Source organism: Octopus sinensis, linkage group LG28 (assembly GCF_006345805.1).
Source record: "Octopus sinensis linkage group LG28, ASM634580v1, whole genome shotgun sequence".
NCBI lineage: Eukaryota > Metazoa > Mollusca > Cephalopoda > Octopoda > Octopodidae > Octopus > Octopus sinensis.
The window spans coordinates 394,388-422,147 of record NC_043024.1 but is presented as its reverse complement, the minus strand read 5'-3'; the positions used below and the strand labels follow the sequence as shown (position 1 = coordinate 422,147).

At 39.9% G+C, this 27,760-nt stretch overlaps 1 protein-coding gene across 1 annotated transcript in view; it reads right to left on the bottom strand.

Moving 5' to 3' along the window:
* LOC115225911 (protein O-mannosyl-transferase TMTC3) overlaps positions 1 to 24,934 on the bottom strand; it is a 355,782-nt gene extending 330,848 nt beyond the window's left edge. The window contains exons 1-18 of the mRNA XM_029796915.2: positions 24,778 to 24,934; positions 22,462 to 22,729; positions 21,564 to 21,700; positions 20,432 to 20,513; positions 19,016 to 19,115; positions 18,089 to 18,204; positions 16,747 to 16,919; positions 15,184 to 15,436; positions 14,085 to 14,239; positions 13,408 to 13,491; positions 12,365 to 12,502; positions 10,268 to 10,392; positions 10,030 to 10,133; positions 8,608 to 8,690; positions 6,678 to 6,750; positions 4,683 to 4,769; positions 3,761 to 3,834; positions 1,451 to 1,571 (exon numbers count right to left, since the gene is read on the bottom strand). Coding sequence (XP_029652775.1) covers positions 1,451 to 1,571; positions 3,761 to 3,834; positions 4,683 to 4,769; positions 6,678 to 6,750; positions 8,608 to 8,690; positions 10,030 to 10,133; positions 10,268 to 10,392; positions 12,365 to 12,502; positions 13,408 to 13,491; positions 14,085 to 14,239; positions 15,184 to 15,436; positions 16,747 to 16,919; positions 18,089 to 18,204; positions 19,016 to 19,115; positions 20,432 to 20,513; positions 21,564 to 21,700; positions 22,462 to 22,668 — 2,112 coding nt within the window. The 5' untranslated portion in view covers positions 22,669 to 22,729; positions 24,778 to 24,934. The remainder of the gene's footprint in view (positions 1 to 1,450; positions 1,572 to 3,760; positions 3,835 to 4,682; positions 4,770 to 6,677; positions 6,751 to 8,607; positions 8,691 to 10,029; positions 10,134 to 10,267; positions 10,393 to 12,364; positions 12,503 to 13,407; positions 13,492 to 14,084; positions 14,240 to 15,183; positions 15,437 to 16,746; positions 16,920 to 18,088; positions 18,205 to 19,015; positions 19,116 to 20,431; positions 20,514 to 21,563; positions 21,701 to 22,461; positions 22,730 to 24,777) is intronic.
* Between the last annotated feature and the right edge of the window lie 2,826 nt (positions 24,935 to 27,760).

Genomic DNA, 27,760 nt, shown 5'->3' with positions numbered 1-27,760 from the left:
TCTCTTTGCAGTGTACACACACATAGACACGCAAACATTTTTTTCGGGAAGTTCAAACGTTTCAAACAACTACATACAAACACTCAAACACACACGTGTGTGTTTGTTATTAGTAAAAAAGGCGCCAAACACAACTCACTTCTCATTCGAACACATTTGCAAAAACACACCGACGGTCAAATTGCCATAACAATACAGAAAAGGTAAATTGGTTTTTAATTTACTTTCTGTCGTTAAAGTTTGGTAGTATTAATCGGTGAGCGTACTTCTGTTGTCAATTGTTGACAGAAAGAAATTGTAAGCTAATAAGGTGTGTGAGTGTGTGTGTGTAGGAAGTGAAGGATAAAAATATGGCGAGAAGTGAACAGATGTACATATATACATCCATACATACATACATGTGTGTGTGGGTGTGGGTGTGTTCTAGGTATGTGTATTAATGTGGTGTGTTATCTCTCTCTATATAAAGCTGAAGTTGTCTGTGACGCCAGGTTTGGTAACCTTCAACTAACACTATCTCCTCGAGACCCTGTATATGTATATATATATGTATATATATATATGTATATATATATGTATATGTAATATATGTGTATTGTTATATATATGTGTATATGTATATTATGTAATATATATGTATATGTATATATATGTGATATGTATATATATGTATATGTATATATATGTATATGTGGGTGTATATATATATATATTATATATGTATATATAATATATATATGTGTAATTATATATGTATATATAATATATATATATGTATATATATATATATGTGTATATATATATATATATATATATGTATATGTATATATATATGTATAAATATATGTATATATATATATATATATATATATAACTTAGAACTTAGAATAACTTAGAAAGGTTTTTGGCCAGTATTGGCCCAGGCCATGTCTAACTTAATAGCACCACCTGGCGAAGTCTTTCAGTTCAGGATTTGGGCACCAAGGCCCATTCGAGCAGAGAGTTATTGTTTGCGGAGACATATCCGGGTGTGGGTGGTTTGTCCGGTACTGTTTGAAGGAATTTGTCCAAAGACTTCTTGAATTTTGTGTGGTCAGTTTCTTTTTTGACGTGTCCTGGTGTAATGTTGAAAGAGAGGGTCCAATGAGGTGAATAGTTGTGCCGTATTGTCGTTATGTGATGCGATTAGATTTTTGTTGGGGATATATATATATATATATATATATATATATATGTCTATATGTGTAGTTGGGGGATTTCTTTTTCTGAAAAGCCCAGCTTATCCACATTTTTAGTCCTGCAGTGGACTGAACCAGGGGAAGCCAGTTATGTAGAGTGTGTGTGCAATGAAAAGTGTGAAATGGAAGAGCAGAGAAAAGTGGGATTAGCAGAAGAATAAAAAGAAAACAGAGTAACAGACATGAAAAGGAGAGAAAGAAGTTTAACTCACTCTGATGGCCTCCTGAAACCAGTTCTTTGCCTTGGTAAACTCTTTGTTGTCGGCAGCCAAGATAGCGAGGCAATAATAAGCTTTGGCATCATTAGGTTTTAACTCCAGTAAATGCAGCAACCTGGAAAGACACAAGGAGGACAAACACCATCTTCTTTACCTCCACCATTTTGTGATTCAGAGAGAAATATGCAAGTTGGCACATCACAAAATTCTATGAGTAGCAGACAAAATGTGTCTAGCAGTGGCTGGTGAGAATGCTAGATGTGCATTTCAGCGTCATTGAACGTTGTCAGTAGCCTAGGAATGTTCAGATCACAGTTGTATGGTCGTGAGTTTAATTCCTGGCAGTGTGTAGTGTCCTTGAGCAAGACACTTTATTTCACGTTGCTCCAGTTCATTTCGCTGGCAAAAGTGAGTCATACCTGTAATTCAATGGGCCAACCTTGTCACATTGCTGAATCTCTCTTGCATGTTCATTCCACAAGTAGCCTCTTCCGTTGATCAGATCAACTGGAACACTCAGAAGTGAGAGAATGACAATTACTAAATATTAATGACAAAATCCACCTCTTCTGATACAGGGAAACTGACTGAACAATCACTGATGCTGCAATTAGCTGCCTGGCTGAATCTGTTATAAGCAACCGAAGCAGTATTCAATTAAAACAGCCATCCACGTATCTGCAAGAGATTGCTCAGTCACTGCTTTCCTATAATGGTAAGGGCTGGGTTTTTTTCTTAGAATACGGTTGCCAATGAGTAAATGCTTTTGACGAAATGTGCATCTAACATTCTGTTATGGCAGGTTGATTATTATTTGATAGTTCTGGATTTTGTGTTCTTAAACACAGCACATCTGTAAGAGAGATTACCTCCAGATGAATACTGATTACCTCCAGATGAATACTGCAGGAATAAGAAAAAAACAACCTTGTTTGTACGATGATGATGGCCATTTACAACCATCATGTAATGTCCTGACAAGGTCACACGTGTATACACACACACACAGACACTGTTGGTTACGACTGGGTCTCAGTCGATCCAATCAACAGAACAACCTACTCATCATCATCATCATTTAACATCTGTTGTCCATGCTGGCAAGGTGGGGGAGCTGCACCAGACTCCAGTTTGATTTGGCAGGGTTTCTATGGCTGGATGCTTTTATGTGGCACCACTACTCTCATGAAACGATATTAACCTTTCCGAGTAAGGCAAGATTTCTCATGGCTAGACATGCTTTTCCATGAAAGACTGGAAACAAAACAACCTTGCTTGTACGATGATGATGATGATGATGATGCTCGTTTACAATCATCACATCTAGACAAGAGTACACACACACACACAGAGTAGGCTTCTTTCAGTTTCCATCTAGAAAATGTTGAAGACAAGATTAAGGCACAAGAGAGTATCAAAGAGTTACAGAAAGATGCAAACACAACAATAATACAAAATAACAATGTTAACGAATCTGGAGATGTGGGTTCAAATCCATTGATTGTGTTCACCCGAGAAGTAGTAAAAGTGAGTAACATGTGACTAAAGTAACTGTTGTCTGAGATGAGGTTCAAAGGTCTTCTTAGGATGGGGCTCTGACAGAAATGCTCCACGAAGGAGGGGAGAGAACTCATCTCAGAGACACACCACCTTCATGAATAGAAGAGAACCCCCTTTAGACAAACAGACAGACAAGTGTAACTGTCATCATTGTTTAACGTCCGCTTTCCATGCTAGCATGGGTTGGACGGTTCAAATGGGGTCTGGGAAGCCCGAAGGCTGCACCAGGCCAGTCAGATCTGGCAGTGTTTCTACAGCTGGATGCCCTTCCAAGTTAAGAATTTTGCTTTCCAACCATGTGGCACCTTGGGCAAGGATTTTCTATTATAGATGAAAATAGATCCTTCCTTCAGTCATGTAGGCTCATAGGGCAAGTTTCTGTGGCATATATATTCCTCTCCTGGATGGAATGCCAGTCCCTCGCAGGATTAACTCATTTTTGCCAGCCGAGTGGACTGGTGCACTGTGAAGTGAAGTGTTTTGCTCAAGAACACAACACATTGCCGAGTCCAGGAACCGAAACCACAATTTCATGATCAAGAGTTCAACAAAGGCCCAGCCAGATGTTGTCTCTGAATGGAAGAGAACTTGCTTTCTGGAGCAGCTCAGGTTGACCCAACATGAATGGGAGAGAATTTAAGGGACAGCAGTTTAATTAAAATCTTCTCCAGGAACATAGGAAAGAATGACAGGAAGTTATTTCTATTTAGATGACAGCATAGGAATGATAAGGGAACAACTCACCTCCTCATTGCTTCAGGTCGATAAACTGGGTCTCCAAGATCTTGTAAAAGAAGGGCTGAGTTGAAAAGTGTTTGCTGCAAATATATTAAAAAAAAACATTTTGTAACAAGGAATCATTATCATCATCATCATCATCATTTAATTTCTGTATTTCATCTAGTTTGGGTTTGATAGGAACAACATACAAAGGGGGGGTCCTGAAAAGTTCCTGGCCGTAGGTCCCCTCTCAGATTCACATACTTATTGCAGTGGTTGTTGAGATTTTTCTAAGACCTGTAAAAGAACTCAGAAGGTTGGGCCTCCAACCAGGCTTTACAGGACACCCTTAAAGCTAGCAGCTTTTCAGCATCCCCTTGTGTGTGTCTATCTATCTATCTATAGATATACACACACAAACATGAAGTGGTACTGAAAAGTTCTTGGCTTTGAGTACAAGAAAACACAGGAGGATCAGTTTATGATTTAATCCAAGATATTCCCCTCTCAGATTCGCATACTTATTGCAGTGGTCCTTCAGTTTTTCTAAGCCCTGTAAAAGTACTCAGAAAACTGGGCCTCCAGCCAGGCTTTTTGCGATGCCCTTAAAGCCAGGAACACCTCACAGCACCCACCTCATAGTTTTAGTGCTGTATTGATCTCCATTTTCTGCTTCAGCCACAAGGGGGTGACTACTCCAAAATGCAATGCATCCCACAGTTTGGTCCGGTGGTGCTGCTCTGAGCCAATTTGGTGCATTTGCAACCATTTGTCAACAGCAAGAAACTTTCTCCATAACAAAACACATTGAATGACTTTCGTAAAGGTTCACATTTGCCTCAAGCTTATTTGAACTGGTAACAATTTTGTGATTACATGTAGAATGTGTGTTACACATACTACTGCAGTACTGCAAACAACAATAATAAAAAGAGAATCAACTAACCTGGTGGTCAGGGTTCAATCTGAGTGCTTGCTCAAAGAAGGTGTTAGCTTCCAGGAGGTTCTTTTGTTCCAAGTTGACAACACCAATCTAAATTAGGGAGAAGAAACAGAGACACACTGCCAGGAAATGGTTGTTTGTAGATCCAGAGGACTTGTGAAATATCACAGCAAACAAAAAGCACATACATATTTCTTTACTACCCACAAGGGGCTAAACAAGGACACACAAAGGAATTAAGTCGATTACATTGGCCCAGTGCGAAACTGGTACTTTATTTATCGACCCCAAGAGGATGAAAGGCAAAGTCGACCTCGGCGGAATTTGAACTCAGAACGTAACGACAGACGAAATACCGCTCAGCATTTCGCCCAGCGCGCTAACGTTTCTGCCAGCATATACACATACAATGGGATGAGATGTTATAGCGAGCACACCTGTAGTGTCGGTCAGGGAGTTTGACTGGGGCGCTATGCCTGCCTGTCAAATGGTAATACAGGTGTCCCAAGGTGAACTCAGCACTGAAAGAAGCCACGTGTTGAGCAGAAGGGCAAAAGTAGAATGTGACAAAGACAAAGTCAGCATTCATTTATTCAGTGTCACCACACCCACACCCACAATATACGATGACATTCAGCCAACACAACAAACACCTGCCATAAGGCAAAGTACAACTAATACAGACACACAGATATATAACAGGAAGGTTTACGAAAATAAACAAAAGACGAAGGCAGGTGGAGTACAAACAGATATACATTGTCTCAGAAGATGCAATCACACATTATGTAACAAGACAAAACTCACCACACACACACACACAGTCTCAACATAGATTATAAGACATACAGCTGATACACATACACACACACACTACCACTACATGATGATAATGTTACCGAAAGAACCGTCATGTTGCCTGACCTGCTAGAAAAAGCAGTAAAAAATCTTTAACCCTCCACCATTTAAACCAGCCACATCTGGCTCAAATATGCTGTTTTATGTTCAAACAAGCCAGATCGAGCTTCTCACACCCACCCTTCAATGCCATTCTAAAAATATACAATGACATCATCAAAATCTCAAAGCTACGAGATATTGCATGGTTAATTCAAAACAATGTGAATGAAAAAAGATTACATTTGGCAGAACAATCTGAATGTTAAAAGGTTAATTCCCAATCTGCTAAATTTTAAAAAAAAGGGGGAGGGGTCAGACATATTGCATGATGTAGCCCTGGATACTGTTTTATGGTTCAGTTAGAAGAGAAAGGAATCCACTCCCCAGATTGAGGGGGACTTGATCTGAAAGCTTGTAGCAGAATGAAATCTGGCAAAGGCACCCAATGTCAGAGGGTGGTATTGAACCAGGATCTATGAATAAAAGACTGGATGGTTGGAACATGGGGCTTCTTTGATCAGATTTAAGGTGGGTCTTAACAACAGCTGCAGCAACAACAACAATGGTTTCCATGGATACAGTTTATATCATAAGGAAAACACTGTCAAATTTAACAGAACCTTAGTTGTCAGAATCTGGTCTTTTTTCCCTGCAATATCCTCATCATTTAATGTCTGCTTTCCATGCTGGCATGGGTCGGACGGTTTGACTGAAAACTGGTAAGCTGGGGGGAGCTGCATCAGGTCCCAATCTCATTTAGCATGGTTTCTACAGCTGGATGCTCTTCGTAAGACCAACCACTTCAGGAGTGTAGTGGGTACTTTTTACATTCTACCACCCTGGGTGCCAGTTACGAAACACCAGCATTGGCCACGACTGTGACCTCACTTGGCTTGGTGGGTCTTCCCAAGCGCAGCAGATCGCCCAACGTTCAAAGGGTGCTAATATATCATTAATTAATCACAAATAACCCCCGTAGTAAAACGTCCCACTTGCTACTGTTACTAGAAGTCCCCAGAAGACTTGAAATGGCTTCTACAAAACAAAACAACAACAACAACAACAAGAGTGTGTCCGTTGATGTCAGTGAGTCGTTACATTATAGTAGATGTCAGCATCCGACTGTTCGTAGTGGAGGGCGATGCGGTATTGTTCCTTGGCTTCTTCCAGTCTGGAGATGAAAGAAAAGAGAAACGAGAGGAAAAGGATGAAGAAGAGACACAAACAAGATGGAAAACAGAAAGAGGCAGAAAAATGAAACTAGAAATCAGAGGAAAAGACAAAAGAAAAGAAGAACAACAAAATTAGATGAAAAAAAACCTAAAAAAAAATAAAAGAAAAGAGAAAAATATGAAAATCTATACAAAAAATGTAATATTGAAAGTAGAACCCGAAATAGACATAATTATGTGTTGGGAGTGTGAGAGTGGCTTAGAGGTTGAGGAAGGTTTGTATTATGGTTGGGGGTAGCTGTAGAGGTGTAGGAGTGGTGGTGATGGTTGTAGTGGCATGTTAGTGGTGACTAATGTAGTGGGGTCAGTGGGTGGTGGTGAACAGTGTTAGCAAAAGTGTTGTTGTGTCTCGGTGTTTGAGGGAAATCTCACATTCGACAACTGTTTATGTATCACGGACTAATGGAAGAGTGATGAAGTAGTGAAGGATGACCTCATGGTGCCAAACCTTTTGGGTGAGATGGCCAAAGGGCTGAGATGCTTGACACCTTGCTGTACTCAAAGAGACCTGTGCTCCACAGCAGAAGTGTTGAGGCCGGTCCCCCTGGTAAAGAAGATTAGCCTGTAAGAATCTTGTGCTGGTGCCCCATAAGAAACCCCTGTGCAGTGTTACGTAAAAGAATCCAGCACACACTGTAAAGTGGTTGGCATTAGGAAGGGCATCCGGCTGTAGAAACCAGGCCAAGTCCAGCTTGCCAGCTCTGGTCAAACCTATTTCTTTACTACACACAAGGGGCTAAACACAGAGTGGACAAACAAACGGATTAAGTCGATTACATCGACCCCAGTGTGTAACTGGTACTTAATTTATCGATCCCGAAAGGATGAAAGGAAAAGTCGACCTCAGCGGAATTTGAACTCAGAACATAATGGCAGACGAAATACGGCTACGCATTTCACCCGGCATGCTAACGTTTCTGCCAGCTCTCGTCGAACCGTCCAACCCATGCCAGCAAGGAAAACGGACATTCAATGATGATTATGACGATGCAGTGATGGCTGTAGCTGAGGCTATAGTAAAGTGGTAAAGTGTTGTAGTGGTCTCGGTGTTGAGACAGCCATGACTTCAGGAAGACACACAGACATACAGCCACAAACAATCTGCCATCCAGTTTAGCATTACTACCACCAGGGGCCTTGTTGGGAGTATTTAGACCTAATGGTTGGGAGTTCTCACAGCAAGTTTCTAGTCAGAGGTCAACTCAATCCCATGAGTTCTCCCTTTCCACTCGCATCATTGGCATTACCAGTCCCCTTTTAACCCCTTCGCATTTAAACTGGCCATATGTGGTCCAAATATTTTGCCTGTGTTTTTGTTCATACTGGCTAGATCTGACCTCTCACACTTACCCTACAATGTCATTCCAAAAACAAACAACCTCATCATCAAAATTTTGAAGCTATGAGATAATCCAGGATTAATTCAAAGCAATCACCATCATCATGATCATCATCATTTAATGTCCATTTTCCATGCTAGCATGGGTTAGACAGTTTGACAGGAGCTGGCAAGGATGGAGAGCTGCACCAGGTTCCATCGTCTGTTTTGGAATGGTTTCTATGACTGGATGCCCTTCCTGACACCAACCACTTTGGAGTGTACTGGGTGCTTTTTATGTAAAACGAACGCCAGTGTTTTGTACACAGCACCATCGCAGGTGCTTTTTGGTGTGAAGGGATTAAATGTGGGAGAAGGTTGATAGGTGAATAAATAAGGATTCCATTTGAGAGAGTAATCTGAATGCAGAAGGGTCAAGTGAGACCAACAGAAAACGATGACAGGTACAGAAACTTACCTTCCCAAACGGACAAGAACCTCTCCTCTACTCATGTAAGCTTTCACATAATCAGCTCTCATGGTAATGGCAGACTTATACAGCTAGAGAAATAAAAATGAAGGTTAAAATATAGGATGAGAGAAATGGAAAAGAGGGTTAAAATATAGGACTAGAGATGTAAATGAAAAGATTAAAGAAACAAAAGTGGCGGTAAAAATATCAGGCAACGATGTATTTAACAGCAGTTTCCTATTTGAAGCTGTACATGGCTATGGTATGTCCACAGAGTTTGCATCACCAGTCTGAAACCCTTATCTTGCTCAGCATATCGATCTCCTGGAAACTGTTTAGAAATGTGCAACCAGATGAATACCTGCTGTCAGGCATCTGCCATAATCTGAACATCTTGCTTCCCTGGGCATGGACACATTAAAGCTCCAATGTCGGGCAAATGATTTGGTAAACACCCACAAGATTATCCACCATCTTTCCAACAACAACCTTGGGCCCCTTTTTGAATTCCATATGTCTAACACAACACCCATGACTACTGGAAACATTTTTTTCACACTTCGAATTGCTGAAGCATGGAATAAACCACCCGCATCAGTTGTTAGCTGTTGGGACACTACATCCTTCAAAAAGCTTCCTGAAATCCCCCAACAACATAACTTATTTTCTCCCCACCTTTTTTTTTTAAAACAGCTCATTCACTGTTCACTTCCTGTGCATTATTCTATATACTGTTTGTGCACTTTTGGATACTTTTTCTGATGAGTTGTAGTGCAGCCCCTGAGCACTGGATACAATAGTTTCGCTATATTATATTACTAGCTTAAAAGTCGCACTTCATGCAGACTTTTCAGCTGGCTTCTATGGAGGAGTTAACTGGGCCAGCAGCCCAAAACGAAAGAGAGCTAAATAGCATCACTATAATATGTTTGTAATCACAAAATGCCTTGATCAGAGGTTAATAAGGATGGATGGGAATTAATTCTGTAATGAAATCATTCTATTGTTCCAGTTGCAAGTTCAATCCCAACTGTTGGCCAATTTGTCCCAAAGTTCCTATCCCGATGTAAAATTAACGAAGTGAATGTCATTTATCTCTCCCCCTCATCTCTGATGTCATCTGACAAATGCCAACCAAGATTTACCTGCTAGAAATAGCAACCCAAATGCTTTTAAATCAGATCCCAATGCTGGATGTTCAAGAACCGAATGAAGAACAGATTTTCAATCCTGGAATCCTCCTGATTCCAAAAAGGTATAAAATGTCTATGCAGAGCACATGTAGACTGAGGCACAGGGGTCCTAGATGGACAGACAGAATTTTGCTTTTATTAATATAGATATTCATTATATAATATACAGAAGGAAGGGTTTTAAACAAAATATAAAACCAAGGGAAGAAAATGTTACAAATATGATTCAACTTACTTTTTCAGCTTCTTTCAATCGTGATTCGTTTTTAGAAATAAGTGAAGCAAGGTTTAAGAATGCATTAAGATGGCTTGGGGCCACTCGAGCTGTGTAACTTTTACCTGGGGTTAGAAAAGGTGAAGTTTTGTTTTGGTAAGAACTTTTAAGAATATATTTAAGAGCAGTTTAAGATTTGACTGAACACTGGATCCACCAGAGACAGTAAAAGATAAAAGAGTTTAAAGATGACCTCTACCTTGGATAACAGGTGGGAAGAGATCAATGGCCGTCTGGAAGGCTTTCTCTGCTTCCTTTGACATATTCAGGTGTTGATATGTCCGCCCAACGTTGATGTGGGCTCCAATGTCGTCAGGCTGAACTCTGGAAATACAAAATGATATTCACCATCAGTGCAAATGCTACCATCATTGTGATCATCATCATCATCATCATCACACACATCATCATTTAACATCTGTTCCCCATGCTGGCATGGGTTGGATGGTTTGACCAGGGTTGGCAAGCTGAGGGGCTGCACCAGACTCCAGTCTGATTTGGCCTGGTTTCTATGGCTGGATGCCCTTCCTAACACCAACCAATCTGAGAGTGTAATGGGTGCTTTCACCTGTCACCAGCACAGGTGCCACTTGTGTGACACCAATATCTGCCACAACAGCGACTCTACTTGCTTTGATGGATCTTCTTCTCAAGCACAGCAAATCATCAAAAGTAGAATCCTTATTTTCATCTGCTGCTGTTGCGGCTGCCACCACCATCACCATTTAAATGCTCCACTTTTCCATGCTTGCATGGGTTGGATGGAATTTGTTGATGCAAATTTTCTACACCTGGATGCCCTTCCTGTCACCAACCTTCACCACCTGTTGCCAAGCAAGGCAATATTCCCCCATGGTCAGACATATTCTCACAGAATATTGGAAATTAAGGATACTCATCGTTTTACAGCCATCACCTCATGTGAAGGAGACACAAACACACACACACACACACACACACACACACATGAATGTATAGACGTACACTCAGACACACACGTTTATATTATTCATTTATTTGTTCCAGTCATTTCACTGCAGCCATGCTGGAGCACTGTCTTAAAGGGGTTTTTTAGTCAAAGAAATCGATTCCAGGATTTATTCTTTGTAAGCCAGTACTCGTTCTATCAGTTTCTTTTGCCGAACTGCTAAGTTACAGGGATGTAAACACACTAACATCAGTTGTCAAGCAATGGTGGGTGACAAACACAGACACCCACACACACATATATATACGATGGGCTTCTTTCAGTTTCCATCTACCAAACCCACTCATAAGGCTTTGGTCAGCCTGAGGCTATAGTAGAAGGCACTCACCTAAGATGCCATACAGTGGGACTGAACCCAAAACTATGTGGTTCAGAAGCTAGCTTCTTACCACACAGCCATGCCTGTGCCTGCATGTATGCACTTGCCACATAAAAAGCACCCAGTACACTCTGTAAGGTGGTTGGCATTAGGAAGAGCATCTAGCCATAGAAACCACGTCAGACAACAGGAGCATGGTTCAGCCCCAGTCAAACCATCCAACCCGTGTCAGCATGGAAAATGGACATTAAATGATGATGATTAAGAGTAAAGGCTAAAAAACCCCTTCAGGAATGAGTGACCATGGGATTGCACCTAAAAGGTTCCCTTCTGAGGCACAAGTCTGAGCAAGGTTGTTTATGGAAGACCAGCAATAGCCCATACATACCAGCCTCCCCTCTCCATGCCACTGATGTTATCCTAGGGAAAGGCAAAGGGGCCGAAACAGCTTGGTACCAGTGACATTGCAACTCATTTCAACAGATAAGTGAACTGGAGCAACATGAAATAGAGTATCTTGCTCAAGAACATACGACACACAGCCTGGTCCAAGAATTGAACTCACTACCTCATGATAGTGAGCCCAACGCTCTAACCACTGATCCATGCACCTTCACTGATGATGATATGTTGTGTACATGTGTGTGTGTGTGTGTGTGTGCATGCATAAGAGTGGTGCATGAAAGCTGTCATTTCTGCTTCTCACATAAGATTGTCTGTGCAAATAAAACTCCCCAAAAAACCATTCCATTCCCAGCAAACTCTATGTCCTGTAGTTCTAAGCTCTTGGAGTCACAGAATAAAACTCTCTTTTCAAATGGGAAAAAGCTGGTGACAAAAAGAGCATCAAACTACGAAAAATAATGCCACAAATATAATATGTTGCTGTCTAATAAAAGCCAGCAGAGATCCCCGCTGCCCCACACAATCCGAATGCCTGAATGAAGAAACCAATCAAAAACCATGGAAGAATTTAGTTTCAGACTTACTTTGCAGCAAAAGTGAAATACTCAAGAGCTTCCGACCAGTTTGATGTTTTTTCTAAAGCATGGCCGATATTATTGAACAGTTTGGCATTTCTCTGGTTGACCTTCACTGCAGATTTAAATAAAATATACTCAGATTGCCTGGAAAAAAAGAAAAAAATAGAACTAGAACATTCAATTAGCCCCTTTTGATACCAACCCACTAAAACCTGACCCTGTTTCCGTGATAGACAACCATTCATTTTTAAAATGGTCGTGTTTAACTTTAAACCTTCAATCATAATTTTGAGATTAAAAAAAGCATTAAGCCTTTAGGATCTAAACCAGTCAGTCCAGCCAAAAGGTTGGTCCTGTTTTATGTTCAAATCAGCCAGATCCAGCCTCTCACACAGAACCTACAATGTTAGTCTAAAAAATATACAACAGTCACTTAATCAAAATCTGAAAGCTTTAAGATAATGCAGGATTAATTGAAAACAATGTGAATAAATAAGGATTGCATTTGAGAGAGGAATCAGAATGGCTAAAAGGGTTAAACGACCACTTTGATAAATGCTAAAATGATGTAAAGAACATGTTTGATTGTTATCAGCTGTGATGAGAGAAGACCTGATGCTGCAAGAAGAGTCCTGAGAGGAAACTCTCCCCTAAGTCTTGTAGAACATGGGTGTTTCTGCAAATTCCACTTGATCATCAATGAAAACGGTTTCAGTCACTCACAGCCCAGGAAGTACCATGTTAAATTGATGAAAACAGCTGATGGAATGTTTGCTGGTTTGCAAATTGCTTGGTCAAACTGGAATTAAATGGTTTACATTGCACAAAGTAGCTTTCAATAAAACATTTTTGTGTAAAGCCATGTTTAGCACATTTAATTATAATCGAACATGCAGGAATAGAGCTGAGACCAATTTGCAGACCAGCAAACATTCTGTCTGTTGTTTCCAAAAGCATAAGCCTATAAAGGTACCAGGCTGGGGGTGACTGAGTTTTTGCAGCTGATGACAAAATGTGGTGGCAAAAATGTTGAAGGGTTGATAACTTACCAATCAAAATTTCTGATAATTGTTTTCAAGCCATGAACTGTTAATAAAAACACCATCAAACCCCACAGTACCATCTTCAAGGTCCTGGAAACAAAACCGAAAAACAATTAGTTAATAAAATTACTGTTTTTAATTGCTTATTTTGTTATATTTCAGGATGGTCATTTAAAAAATTGTTTTTTGCCAAATAAACACATGCATTATACAGTTGTTCTTCACCTCAGCTTTATTATTATTATTATTTTAGTGTCCTTTGTCTGAAATCTTTGTCACACCTCCTGTGACCTCTACACCAACTCTCCATTCCACGTGTCTTCTCCTGTCCTGTTTAGTTCATTGTCTTCCTATGGAGTGTATCCTTACCCACACCACAGAAACACAGAATGGACAACAAAAAAGAGAACCAGAGGAGACTAAACATTTTATCTGGCATGCTAATGATTCTGCCAGTTCACTGCCTTAATATATTATGATAATAATAATAATAATAATAATAGTCCACTCTGCTGAGTGGTTGGTGTAAGGAAGGGCATCCAGCTGCCAAAATCCTGCCAAAACAGTCACAGAAGTCCGGTGCAGGCTTTGGCCTGGCCAGCCCTTGCGGCACCGTTCCACCCATGCCAGCATGGAACACGGACATTAAATGATGATGATGAAAAGGAAAATGCAAGACTCACTTGTTGGTGTGTTGAATCAAGAGTTCAAACCCTAGGGCAACAAGAATGCAGAAGCCCATACTAGGGGTGTAGAGGACCCTCTCAGCAACAACAAATCCAACTGGGAAGAAGAGGTTTGAGGCCGGAACAAATGGCAGAACGAGTAAAGTAAGACTCTGGGGAAGAAGAAGAAGAAGAGGTTTTAGGGTCGTTGAAACATTTGTGTTTGTGTGTATGGCATATTGTGTATGTGTGTGTGTGTGAATATGGTAAATGACAGGTGTATGTATATAGTGTGTAAGTGTGGTGTATGGTATGTGTGTGAGGAAATGGTGTGTAGAATGTATAAGTATGATGAATGGTATGTGCATATACGGTATGCATGTAGTATATGCGAGAGTATGATGTATGGTATGTGTGTGTATATACTGTGTGAGTGTATGTGTGTGGTGTATAATGTGTATGTGTGTGTGCGTGCGAGGAAGGTGGATGTTTATCACGGGAATCTAGCATCTGTGTATATGATGTCTGTTGAGAGGAATTTGTGAAGCGAAGTGGCTCAGTGGACAGTTGCTTTTGGCTTAGTGGTCAGTTGTAAGGTGGTGAGTTGTGTCCTTGAGAAGGGCATTTTATTTCTCATTGTTCCGGTCCACTCAGTGAGAGAAAGGATGCCTCAAATGGACAAAGCAAATGTCTGGGTGTGTGTGTGTTGGAGAGGAGAACAGTTTAGAATGGGTTTTGTGTAAATAGAGCAAGTGAGAACATCTGTGAGAAGGTGAAGCAAGTTGTACAGGAGAAGAGGATGAGGCTACAGTCTCTATGAGAGGAGGAGTAAGGTACAATGGGAGAGGAGGAGAAAGTAACAATGTATGTGAAGGGAGGAGTAAGTTACAATGTGAGAGGAGGAGAAAGTAACAATGTATGTGAAGGGAGGAGTAAGTTATGGTGTGCATGGGAGGAGCAAGTTAATGTATGTTAGAAGACAAGTCAGTTATGTGTGTGAGGGGGAGTAAGTTAGAAAGTATGAGGGGAGTGGTGAGAGCAAGTATGGAGTGGGGTAGAGGAAAGTAAATAAAGAGCATGAAAAGGAGAGAGTCACGTGTTGCTGTGGTCTACGTACCATGATGATGGCTCTTGCCCGCGGCCCTTGTTTGGTCAGTGCAAAGGCAACAAACTTGAAGAGCACGACATAGAAGATCAGTGTAGAGAGATTACGGAGGTCAAGGAAGGAGTGCACGAGCGGTACAGTGCCCATTGTCCAATCACAGCACAGCCATGATGGACAGAGCAACAGCCATTGGTTGAGCGCTAGCAAATAGTTGAAAGTCAGTTGTCGGCTCGGTGTGTAGGACACTGAAGCTGGATTGTCGAATCTGAAAGGAAAACAGAAATTATCATCATCATCATCATTATTATTATGATAAAGCAGTGAGCTGGCAGAATCGTTAGCATGCTGGATGAAATACTTAGCGGTATTTCATCTGATGCTACATTCTGAGTTCAAATTCCACCAAGGTCAACTTTGCCTTTCACCTTTTCCGGGTCGATAAATTAAGTACCAGTGAAATATTAGGGCCGACGTAATTGACTACAACCCTCCCCCAAAATTTCAGGCCTTGTGCCTTTAATAGAAAAGATTATTATTATTATTATTCCTTTCGGAGTCAATAACATAAGTCCCAGTTGAGCACTATGGTCGATGTAATCAATTTACCCCTTCCCTCAAAATTGCTGGCCTTGTGACAAAATTTGAAACCAAGAGAGCGGTGAGCTGGCAGAATTGTTTGAATGCCTGGCGAAATGCTTGGCACCATTTCATGTCTTTATGGTCTGAGTTCAATTCTACTGAGGTCGATTTTGCTTTTCATTCTTTTGGGGGGGTCAATAAAATAAGTACCAGTTGAACACTGGGGGGCAATGTAATCGATTCATGCCCCTCCCCTCAAATTGCTAATCTTGTGCCAAACTAAGAAATAACTATTATTATTGGTATTTCGAACAACCTCAAAAGGGTTTCTCCTCCACCATCAGGTGAACCATTATCTTCCTGCTGTGGACGTATTACTGGTTTCCGTGGGTGGAGAATTGTGTTGGTATCTTTTATCTTTTACTGGTTTCAGTCATTAGACTGCGGCCATGCTGGGGCACCACTTCAAAGAATTTTTTGTCGAATGTAGCAACCCCAGCACTTATATTTTATAAGCCTGGTACGTATTCTATCAATCTCTTTTATCGAACCACTAAGTTAAGGAGGTGTGAACACACAAACACTGGTTAAGTGGTGGTAAACTACAAAAAGAAAAGGAAAACAAAAACAAACAAAAAACTTGCTGTTTTATCTTTGTTTTTCTGTATTATTTTGGGGTTATGGTCGCTTCTTCAGAGCATTTGGAAAAAGTGATGGCTGGGAAAGTCGTTGCTCTCATGTATATGCGTCCTATATGACTGTGTGTGTGTATACATATGTTTGTGCCCATTTGTGCATGCATGTATGTGTGTGTATACATGTATATGTAATGTATGTATGTATGTGTATGCATGAATGTATGTGTCCATTTGTATGTGTGTATGTGTCCATTCATGTGTGTATGTTGAAGCCTATGTGAGTGAAGAACCAAATCACAGAAGGCTACAGGGAAGCAGGCCTTGATGGAATTTGGTGTAAAAAAAAGGGAAAACTTACTTTGTGAACACCGGGAGTTCTGCACCCATAATCTTTATCCTGGCCAGCAACAGGAACAACGTGGAACCAACTAAGAAAGTTCCTCGCAAAACTGAAGTTCTCAACCAAGCTGGGAAAGAGATTTTGCCTTTGCAAATATTGGCAAAGTCTTTGAGAATACCTTGTGGCGTTATCTGGAAAGACACGAGAGAGAAAAATCATCCTAACACATGTACGGGGAAGATGCATTGCTATCATCATGTCTACACTTCTCTGCTGAGTGAAACGCTTGGAAGTATTTTGTCTGTCTTTATATTCTGAGTTCAAGTCCTAGCAGGGCTGGCTTTGCCTTTTGTTGTTTTGAGGTCAATAAAATTAATACCAACTGAGGGCTGGGGTTGATGTAATTTCCCCTGAAACTGCTAGCCTTGTGCTAGAATTTGAAACCCTCATCAGGTAGCAAGCTGGCAGAATTGTTAAGCATGCCAGTCAAAATGCTTGGAGGCATTTTGTTGGTCTTCAGTCTCTGAGTTCAAATTCTTCTGAGGCCAACTTTACCTTTCATCCTTTCGGGGTCAATAAAATCAACTCCCCCCTACAGCTACAAATTTAAAAACAACAACAACTACTACAACTACAACAACAATACCCGAAGGGGGTCTTTTTAGAAGGTAGCTGCAGTTGAAGTAATCCGAGGTAGAATTGGGAATGGTGGGTGGTGAGAGGTAGTTGTGGCTGACGATTTAGAGCAGTGATTCTCAACTGGGGTCTATATGGCCCTTAGGGGATTCATATGGCCCTTGCAGGTCCACATAAGATTCTGTTGTTAAAATTCATTTGCAATAAGTTGGTTATGCTTCTACAATACACAAAATATTTTATCAATTTTTTTATACAATTCCTTTTAATATTTAATTATAAAAAATCTAATGAGATTTTTTAAAACTTCAAATGGCTTCAGGAGTGCATCCTAATAAAACAGGAATTGGTCCATAGGCAAAAAGTGGTTGAGAATCACAGATTTAATCCTTTAGCATTTAAACGTGCCACATCCAGACAAAACAATTTGCTTGTTTTATCTTCAAACTGGCCATATCTGGCCTCTCACACTTACCCTACAATACCATTCTAAAAATAAACAATTGCATCATTGAAATCTTGCAGCTATGAGATAAAACTTGATTAATAAAAAAACTGTGAATGAATAAGCTTTACAACCGACAGAGAAATCTGGATACTGAAGGGTCAAAGCAAACGAGACTTGTGAAGTTAGGGTCTACGTATGCGTGTGGTAATGTTTGACTGTGTGTGTGTATGCGTGCGTGTGTGAATGTGTGTTTGTGTGTGTGTACACGTATGTTACCTTTTGGGCGATGACAATTTCATAGACACAGCACACACCAACCACTGTGATACCTTGTTCCTTGGACAACATGGCAGCCACCACAAAGAGGAGAGTCAACAACAGAAACCACCAATCTGAAGAAAAACATAACAAAAAAGCCATTAAAAAAAATGTACACAGCAGCTGGGGACGAGGGTAGAAGGTTGGCTACAAACCACAGAGCTGTGAGTTCAAATCTGGTTATGGTAGCTGGCATTTGGGAGTTATGATGACGAAGGTTTCAACTGATCCAATATTAGAAAGGATTATTATTATTATTATTCTACCAAGGTTGACTTTGCCTTTCATCCTTTCAGGGTCGTTGAAATGAGTACCAGTTATACACTGGGGTCGATGTAATTGACTCATCCCCTCCCCCAAAATTGCTGTCCCTGTGGCAAAATTTGAAACCATCATCATTATTATTATTATTAAGAGTCGTTAACATGCTGGGTCGTTAACTGGCAGAGTCATTAGCATGCTGGGCAAAATGCTTAGCAGCATTTTCTCTGTTATGTTCCGAGTTCAAATTCCACAGAGGTCAACTTTGTCTTTCATCCTTTTGCATGAAAGCCTGCTCATCATCACTCATCCTCTTTCTCCATATTTTTTTAGCAAATGCAGGAATTGGGTAGAAACCCCAGGCTTTTTTGGGGGTTTACATTACATAACAGAAAAGCATCACTGAATACAGGTTTTCAATAGGTCAACCATTTGTTCAATGAATTTATAAGGGTGACACTTGCTGACTGTGGACGGCTGACACTTTCCATCATTCCCAGCAAAATAAGCCATGAGTTTCCATCACAAAATAACAGAAATAATAACAACTATTATTGTCAAGAAGAAGAAGAATGAATTACAAAAAAGAAATAAAGTGTAAAAAGAAAATCCCTGGCCACTTACTGGTTCGAGAAGGATGTTTTGAAGCTTTGGCATAAACCAACAATGCTGCGAGGAAAAAACATGCTGACAGACTTTCAGCTCGTCCCACAACTCCTGTGACCTACAAGTGGAATTGAAACCAAGATCTTGTAAGTAAAAAAAAATAAAGGGTAAAGACCTTGCCTCAGTCATGAATGACCATTGGATTGCACCTAGAAAGTTCCCCTCCAAGGCATAAATCCAGGCAAGGTTATTTTATGGAAGACCAGCAGTCACCCATACATACAAGCCTCCCCGCTCCACACCACAAATGTTATCCAAGGGAAAGGCAAAGGGGCCGATACAGCTTGGCACCAGTGACACCACAACTCATTTCTACAGCTGAATGAACTGGAGCAATGTGAAATAAAGTATCTTGCTCAAGAACACAACACACAGCCCGGTCCAAGAATTGAACTCACAACCTCATGATTGTGAGCCTGACATACTAACCACTAAAACCACACACACATAGAGGGTGCGATGGGTAAATTGTCACCATTTTATATGCTTAATTTTCTGCAGGCACATTGTTTGTTTTTGATTTTGTTGATTATACAGTATAGTAGGGTCAGTTGGGCACCGTCTGTGAAAAAAACAGTACCATGAGGCAATTCACTTTGCCAGAAATTTGAGAATGACATGCTGTACTGCCTGGCATTTGCACCAGAAGTTCCAATACGAACATTTCAGGGTGTTTAGGTGTCAATCTGAGGACAGTGCAGTGAGTTTGGAAAGAGTTGCATGAGTTTAATGGTGATTACGAAGGTACAGCAGCTTGGAAAACTCACTTTGATTTTTCTGATAAGAAAAGAACTGAATTTGTTGGTAAGATCCAGGCCATGATGGACAACGATCCCTCCAAATCAATCAGGTTCATCGTCAAGGTCAGTGGAGTGTCTGAGTTTCTTATCGGGCAGGTAATGCATGAAGACATTCAGTATTCCTCATACAAAATGAGAAAGGACCAATTTTTACCCCAAGCCATGAAGGTCAAGAGGAAAAACTGCACCATGAAGCTTTTGAACAAACTCAGGCATTCCTTCCAACTGAACATGCTCTGTTTTCTCTCAGATGAGAAATAGTTTTGCCAGGATCAGATGGTGAACATACAGAACAACTGTTGGCCTGTTGTGTCCCCAAAATATGTACTGAAAGTGATAAAAATCAAACATCCAGTCAACATCATGTTATGTTCCCATTCATCTTCCCACATGGGCCCTCCATGAAGAAGCAATGACTCTTTACTTCGGTACGGAAAGGACTGAGATCTTGAAAATTTTACAGTTCCAGAACAAATTACCACAAAGCATTTGGTGCAACTCTGCTGCAAGAATTCTGCAGGTGTGCAGTTCTAATCGAGAACGAAACAAGATCAATCTAATCTGTTCTACTTACTGCTTCTGTGTGTATTGGGTGTAAGGCGAAGAGGACAGCAGCGAGAAGAGCAGTGAAATGATGCAGGAACAAACAGCAGACTCTGTGGACAAAAGAGAAAGAATTTAAGACGACAGAAGAGAATGATGGTGAAAGGAGGCATTTCATTGATCTTTAGGCTTTAGACTTATTTTTTGCAACCTTTTCAATAGTCTTGACTCTGTCTGTTATTCACACTGCGTTCCTTCTTGTTTGTGCACATGTGTGTGGGTCAGTGTGTGTGTGTGTGTGTGTGTGTGTGCCTATGCATGCATGCACGTACGTATGTGTGTGTATGTATGTATGCATGTGTGTATGCATATGTATATATGTATGTGTGTGCATCTGTATGTATGTATTCTGCATATTTATGTGCTTGCTCTCCCCAGACACAACAGAATATGCTTCAACACACGAACTCATATAAAGAATCTTGCAAACCAAATCCAAAAACGAAATAAATATTATTAGGATTTGCATTTAAAAAAATTGTTAAAATATTTTGTGTATTGTCGAAGTATGAGCAATTTATTGCACATAAGTTCTAACCACAAAACCTTATATAGATCCCAAAGTGTCACAGGGAACCTTCTTGAGAACCAGTCTAACCTCATCAAAAACTTGAATCAGCTCAGATTGTAGGAATTGTCTCCCTTGCCGAAACTATTTAATTCCTAGTCTCTGTAATAAAGTCTCTGACTGGCTTCATGAGTCATTGCTGATCTCATGTTTGTAGGAACAATCAATTAGAAGACAACCCGTCAGTGATGGTCATACTCCACTAATGAATAGACAAGTACCATATAAGTGTGTGTGTGTGTGTAAGCGTGTCTTGTCTTATCACATGATGGTTGTAAACAAGCATCAGTGTCATACGAAACCCACTTATAAAGCTTTGGCTAGTCCAGGGCTATAGTGGAAGACACTTGCTCCAGCTGGGACTGAACCCAAAACTTTGTGGTTGGATAGTAAACATTTCAACCACTTGAAATGCATAAGATAAATTTAATCTAATTACTTCACGGAAATCTATAAACAACAGAGCAACTGTTCACAAAAACAAAGAAAGAAAAATGTATGGCATAAAACATAAAAAGAAAACCCCTGGCCTCACCTCATTAGTAATACACTGACAACTGCATGTAGTACGATGTTGACCAAATGATAGGACATTGGGTTGAGGGCAGTCAGTGCATAATTCAGCCGAAAGGTCAGAACGCATAATGGTCGGTAAGACTTGTGGCTGTCTTCCTATAAGGAATAAAGATAAGATCAGTCATTCATAAATGTATAGTAAGGGCTTCACTGTTTGTTGGTGTCTACAATAATAAAGACAACTACTTATTAATTGGTCAGGAATAAGTTTTATTAAAGAAAGCAAATATTAATGTTTACACTCAGACTCTCTAGAAAATTCTTATCAATTTCAATATATAGCGTGTCCACAAATTACCTTTACAATTTTAAAAAATCAGAAAAGAAAAAGGAAAACAAGGCTGACTTAGCAGAGATTATTGGGAAACAAAAGCAAGTGTAACTTTTGTTATGTGATTACTAAAAATAATCTTAAGTGACAGACTAATGGCAATCTACATGTGACTGAATTATATAGTAAACGGAAAGAGTATGAGGGGGTGCTCAAAAATTCTTGGCTTTAAGCGTATTGCAAAAGGCCTGGTTGGAGGCCCAACTTTCCCAGTTCTTTTACAGGGCTTAGTAAAACTGAAGGACTGATGCAATAATTGTGTGAATTTGAGTGGATTTGGTTGACAGAAACTGAAAGAAGTGTCGTGTGTGTGTGTGTATATATATATGCAGATTGGAGTAAAACAGGAATCAAAGGGGTCTATAAGTAAAAAAAAATGGTTGAGAACCACAGCCTTAGACACATTTTATATGGTCACGAGGTAACTAGTTTTGATTATAGGTCTGTTCATTCAACACTGACTCAAAACCAAACAATAACAGGACTACCAGTCCTCTTATTGCCTATTTTACATGTATGAACTTACCTTATTCATAGGTGTACCCCAGAAATCATTCCAAAAGAGATTTGACAGTGGTACATGGGGTCGAAGGTCCTGGTTGTCGATTATGGCTGATAGATCATCAAAAACAAAGCCACATTGCAGAGAGTTGATGTAACAAACAAAAATAATAACTACGAGTATTACACTGTATCTGCTGAAGTCCAAGTTGAAAGCCATAGACGCTGCCATGTTTGTTGGTGCTGGGTTATTTGAAGAGTGGCATACTGGAGGAGAAACACTTTTGGTACACCTGGAGGACACAACCGACAGATAAGAGTCAGGGTTAAGAAATACAGCAGGAAAATATAGTGAATGTGTGATAGTTAACCCATTAGCATATCTGGCCCAAATACTCTACCTGTTTTATGTTCAAACTGGCCTCTCACACCGACCCTACAATGTCATATGTCCAAAACTATATTATCACATCACTGAAAGCTTGAACCTATAAGACAGAATTAATGTGAATAAATAAGCATTACATTTGACAGAGGAATCTGAATGCTGAAAGGTTAAACTGGCCAGATCTGGCCTTTCGTACCTATCCTACAATGTCAATCTAAAAATAAACAATCACATCATTGAAATATTGAAGCTATGAGATAATATATAATTAATTCAAAATGTTGTGAAAAAAATAAACATTAGGTTTGATAAAGTAATCTGAATGCTAAAGGGTCAAATTCGTTAATTGCAAATTGGTGGTGGTGGTCTTAAGAAGCCATTGCTGATCCAAATCATTTATAGAAGTTTGTTCTAAATATCCATGTTTTATACATTCCACGAGTGTGTGACATTACTTTTCATCTTCTGGATAGAACTGAACGGTCAAACACACTTGCACACGCTCACTCACGACGGTCGTTATGTACTAATACCCAAACACTGTCTTTACAACAAGAAAAAAAAAAGAAAGAAAGAAAAAACACACACCGGATAAGTTTTCTACAAATTTCATTTTCGCCTTTACACTTTCTATAACAACCCCATGAGGAAAACTCAGAGCGGTCTCTAGGTCTGCTAGAAACAGCAGCCAAGTCTCACATAATCCGCATCCAACATACTTGAAGAAAGATACATTAGATAATGTATACATACAGACCCTTAAAAGACAGGATGATCATGTCTGGAATGTCTTTTATCATAGGTCACTTCAATAAAGGTTGAACCTAGGCTTAACAACATCAGCAATATTTCTTCTAGAATTTGGACAACTTTTCGAATAAAGTAACCGTTTTCTTTCATTTCGTGAGAAAAAAAACCCAGAAAACAATAATACAAGCTTCCGAATAACAATTATTTCTTATTAATGTCTATGTACCCAAAACTGTCGTGGGAAAGGAAAAGGTTAACGCGGTCTCTAGGTCTGCTAGAAACAGCAGCCATATCTCCCATAATCCGTACCCGACAGACTTGAATAACAAAAGGACACACTAGACAATGTATACACATATATCCCTAAAAGACAGGATAGTCATCTCTGGAATGCTTTTCATCATTGGTCACTTCAATAAAGGTTGAACCTAGGCTTAACAACAACAATATTTCTTCTAAAATTTAGACAACTTTTCGAATAACGTAAAGTGTTTTCTTTCATTTCGCGAGCAAAAAAAGAAAAAGGAAAGAAAACAATATAACTGTAAAGTCGTTAAAATTCCGAGTAATAATTACTTTTTCCTTCTTAGCAATGTCAATGTACCCAAAATGTCATGGGAAAATGAAGGGTTAACGGGGTTCAAGTCTGCTAGAAATAGCAGCCAAATCTCTCATAACCCGCACTCGACAGACTTGAACAACGAAAGGACACATTAGACAATGTACACATACATATCCCTAAAAGACAGGATGGTCACGGTTGGAATGCCTTTCATCATAGGTCACTTGAATCAACAATATTTCTAGAATTTGGACAACTTTTCGAACAACGTAAATTGTTTCCTTTCATTCCGTTTCGTGTTTTCATTTCGTAAGAAAAAAAAGAAAATTAAATAACTGCAAAGTTGTTAACATTCCGAAGGAATAATTACTTCTTATCAATGTCAATGTACCCAAAACTGTCACGGGAAAGGGAAAGGGTCAATGAACGAGGTGGGGGCCACCCGGTACCCCCAAGGAATCAATTAAGGGGTACGGTCAGCGGCACCCCGGCTAAAAATGACGAGATTAGCGTATTATCCCTAAATCATTAGAAAGCTATGGCTTGACAGAGAGGGGTGTCGTTAAACGGGGCAGGAATCTACGAAATGTAAAACGATGACAACAAAAATAAACAAAAGCGGAGAAAAAAACCCAACTTACGCTTTCAAACTTCCATATTGCCTAAGTTCACTACAGAGCTGTTCAATTTATTCAACACCGTATTTTAATTTCAGAACTGCCTCTCTTGTTTCTTTTTTTTTAAATATATCATGTATTGTTTATTTAAGGGCGACGAACTGGCAGAATTGTTAGGGCATTGCACTAATACTTAGCATCATTTCTTCCGGCTTTACGTTCTGACTTCAAATTTCGCTGAGGTCAACTTGGCCTTTCATCCTTTCGGTGGGGTGGGGGTGGGGGTTAATGAAATAAGTACAAGTTGAGCACTGGTATCATTGTAATCGAATTCCTCCTTAAAATTCCTGGCTTTGTGCCTATAGTAGAAAGAATTATTTATTCTTTTAAATTTAGAGTTTTCCTAAATTTTAGTTTCGTATCTTCTAATGCCAATCTTGATAAAATTAAGTTAAAACTTCATTTTCTGTTTAATAATTCTCAAACTGAATTCACAACGATACTGCTTGACAGGTTTTTTAAAAATTATTTCGTTACTATTTCTTGAAAATAAAGTAAAATAAAAACCGGCTTGACAAGTTGCTTCTGCAAATACTTGAAAACGAGTATTTGTCGAAGACAAAAAGAAAAAAAACCTGTCTCTTTTCCTTCTAAATTTTTTCTCAATTTATAAGTAGTAATAGTTCAAGCTTCCAGGTCACTTGTCAAACATACACGCATCTCCCCCGCCTCTCTCTCTCCCTCCTCTGTCTACACACATGTAGAGGGGGGTGGTTGAGCAATTTATGCTCGCAAGGAAAACAAATGACATAACTCGTGAGAAATTTGCAAGCAGTTCTAAGCAAATACATAAATCAGCTTAATCATGGCAGTCTCAGCAATTGTCTTAACCGTTCGTGAATGCATTTTTTTTAAACGTGAAGGAGTTAAAATAAGAAAATTAGCGATGTAGAAGGGAATAGGCAGATGAAAGACAAAAGTTTCACTCTATAATTAACAGTCTTCACTAATTTATGAAAGCTTTAATTAAAAAAAGAAAAGAAAAAGTGAGAGAAATGTGAAGTTGGAGGAAATTGGTTTCCTCAACAGTATATAATAGAAGGAATGATCTTATGATACTTTGGGGATATCTTCTTCTGTTATAATTGTTCTGTTGATTCAAGAAGCTGGAAATACGAAGAATGAAGTTCTCAGGCGGAGTAAATTCAATAACCGTTTATTTAGCTAGAGCTCTCATAGTCATTAGAAATGCTGGGCCTCCCTATTACTGAGGGTGTCCCTAGGTGAGGACACATCCTTAGCTCGGACCACGTCCCAAAGAATGGCCCTTCTCATTAGGACCAGAAGATATTTCAGCCTACCCAATGGCTGCTGTCTCTTTACAAGGCTCAGGTGAGGTTCTCAGTGGAGTGGTGCTCTCACATTTGGGACGCTGCATCTGTCATATAAACAGACATTCAGATCACACCTAGAGAAGGACTACTCGGCTGATTAGCTCTCCATCATTAATGGACATACTCCAACTTTTCACAGGCATGATGTCTCCTCTCCCTGTTTATATATATGTATATATATGTAGTCAATCAGTCAGTCGGTTAGTTAGTTTGTCCATCCTCCCGGACGCTTCAATGATTTCATGCGATCACGCCATCTATCACAGTCCCCCACGAATGTTCTTAATTCAACATTCACCATTCCATTGTCCTGAAGCAAATTGTCTTCATGGGCCAGGCGTTTGCTTCTCCTGTTAATAGGAAAGTAGCGAAAAAGACTTTGCTGTATGGAAGCCGTTTGCTCTGAGTGCATGTCACAAACTGTGTAAATTCTGGAGTTCTAAGATGACACGTAAATTGTCAGTTTTGTTATACACTGCTGGAAGTTGAACCCTCACCAAAAAGCTTGACCTAGAACAATTTAAATGGAACATTAACGACATCGATCTTACAAGTCTCAGGGGGCTTGCAAGGATCATAGATAAAGCCTATTAATTTCGTATACTGGTAGAATGTGTCAAAATAAAACATCTTTTGGATCTTTTCCTTTTGAACGGCAGTTTTCAACACAATTTCTAATTAACTAAACACTTTTTAGTTAACTAGAAATTGTGTTGAAAACTGCCGTTCAAAAGGAAAAGATCCCCCATGATTCTTGCAAGATCCAAGAAAAATAAAGACTAGCTTGGTTGAGCCTCCACTGAGACTGAAGAGTAAATATGGCAGCTGAGGACATAGAAGCTACAGATTGATTGGCCAGCAGCCGTTAATAATTGCCTCCTTCGTCCTTTATGTCTGTCTCGTCCTCTCTCCCCTTCCCCCTTCCTCATTTCCTCATCTATCGCCAGGTGCGTCAGGGATTGCAGACTTGCACCGAGTAACACTTAGAGAAGGGTGGAAACCAAAATGACTGTCTGCGCGATTAAATGTTTTCAAGTCTTCCAGCAGACGTTTATTAAATAGACGTCAAATATGGCTGGCTCTGCGGTTGTTAAGAAGCTCACTTTGTAACTATGTGGTTTCGGCTTCTGTCCCACTGCGCGGCACCTTGGGCAATTGCCTTCTACCACAGACATGGGCCGAAGAATTTGTGAGTGAATTAGGGAGACGAAACCGTGTGGAAGCCCGTCATTTGTGTATGAGTATATGTGTCTGTGTGAGTGCGCGCGTACCTATGTGAGTGTGTGTGTGTGTGTGAGTGCGCGAGTCCCTGTGTGTGTGTGTGAGTGCACGCGCTCCTGTGTGAGTGCGCGCGCACTCACATAGGTGCGCGTGTGTGTCCAACCATCACTTGACAACTAGTTTTAGTTTATTTACATCCTCGTAACACGGCGGTTCAGCAAAAGAGACCGAAAGAATAAGTACCAGACTTCAAAAAAAAAAAAGTACAGGGGACGATTAATTCAACTATAACCCTTCAATGTGGTGCCCCAGCATGGCCACAGTCTAATGACCGAAGCAAATAATAAATAAGCGATAAAAATAGTCAAAGCAGTACATACACACGCATATAT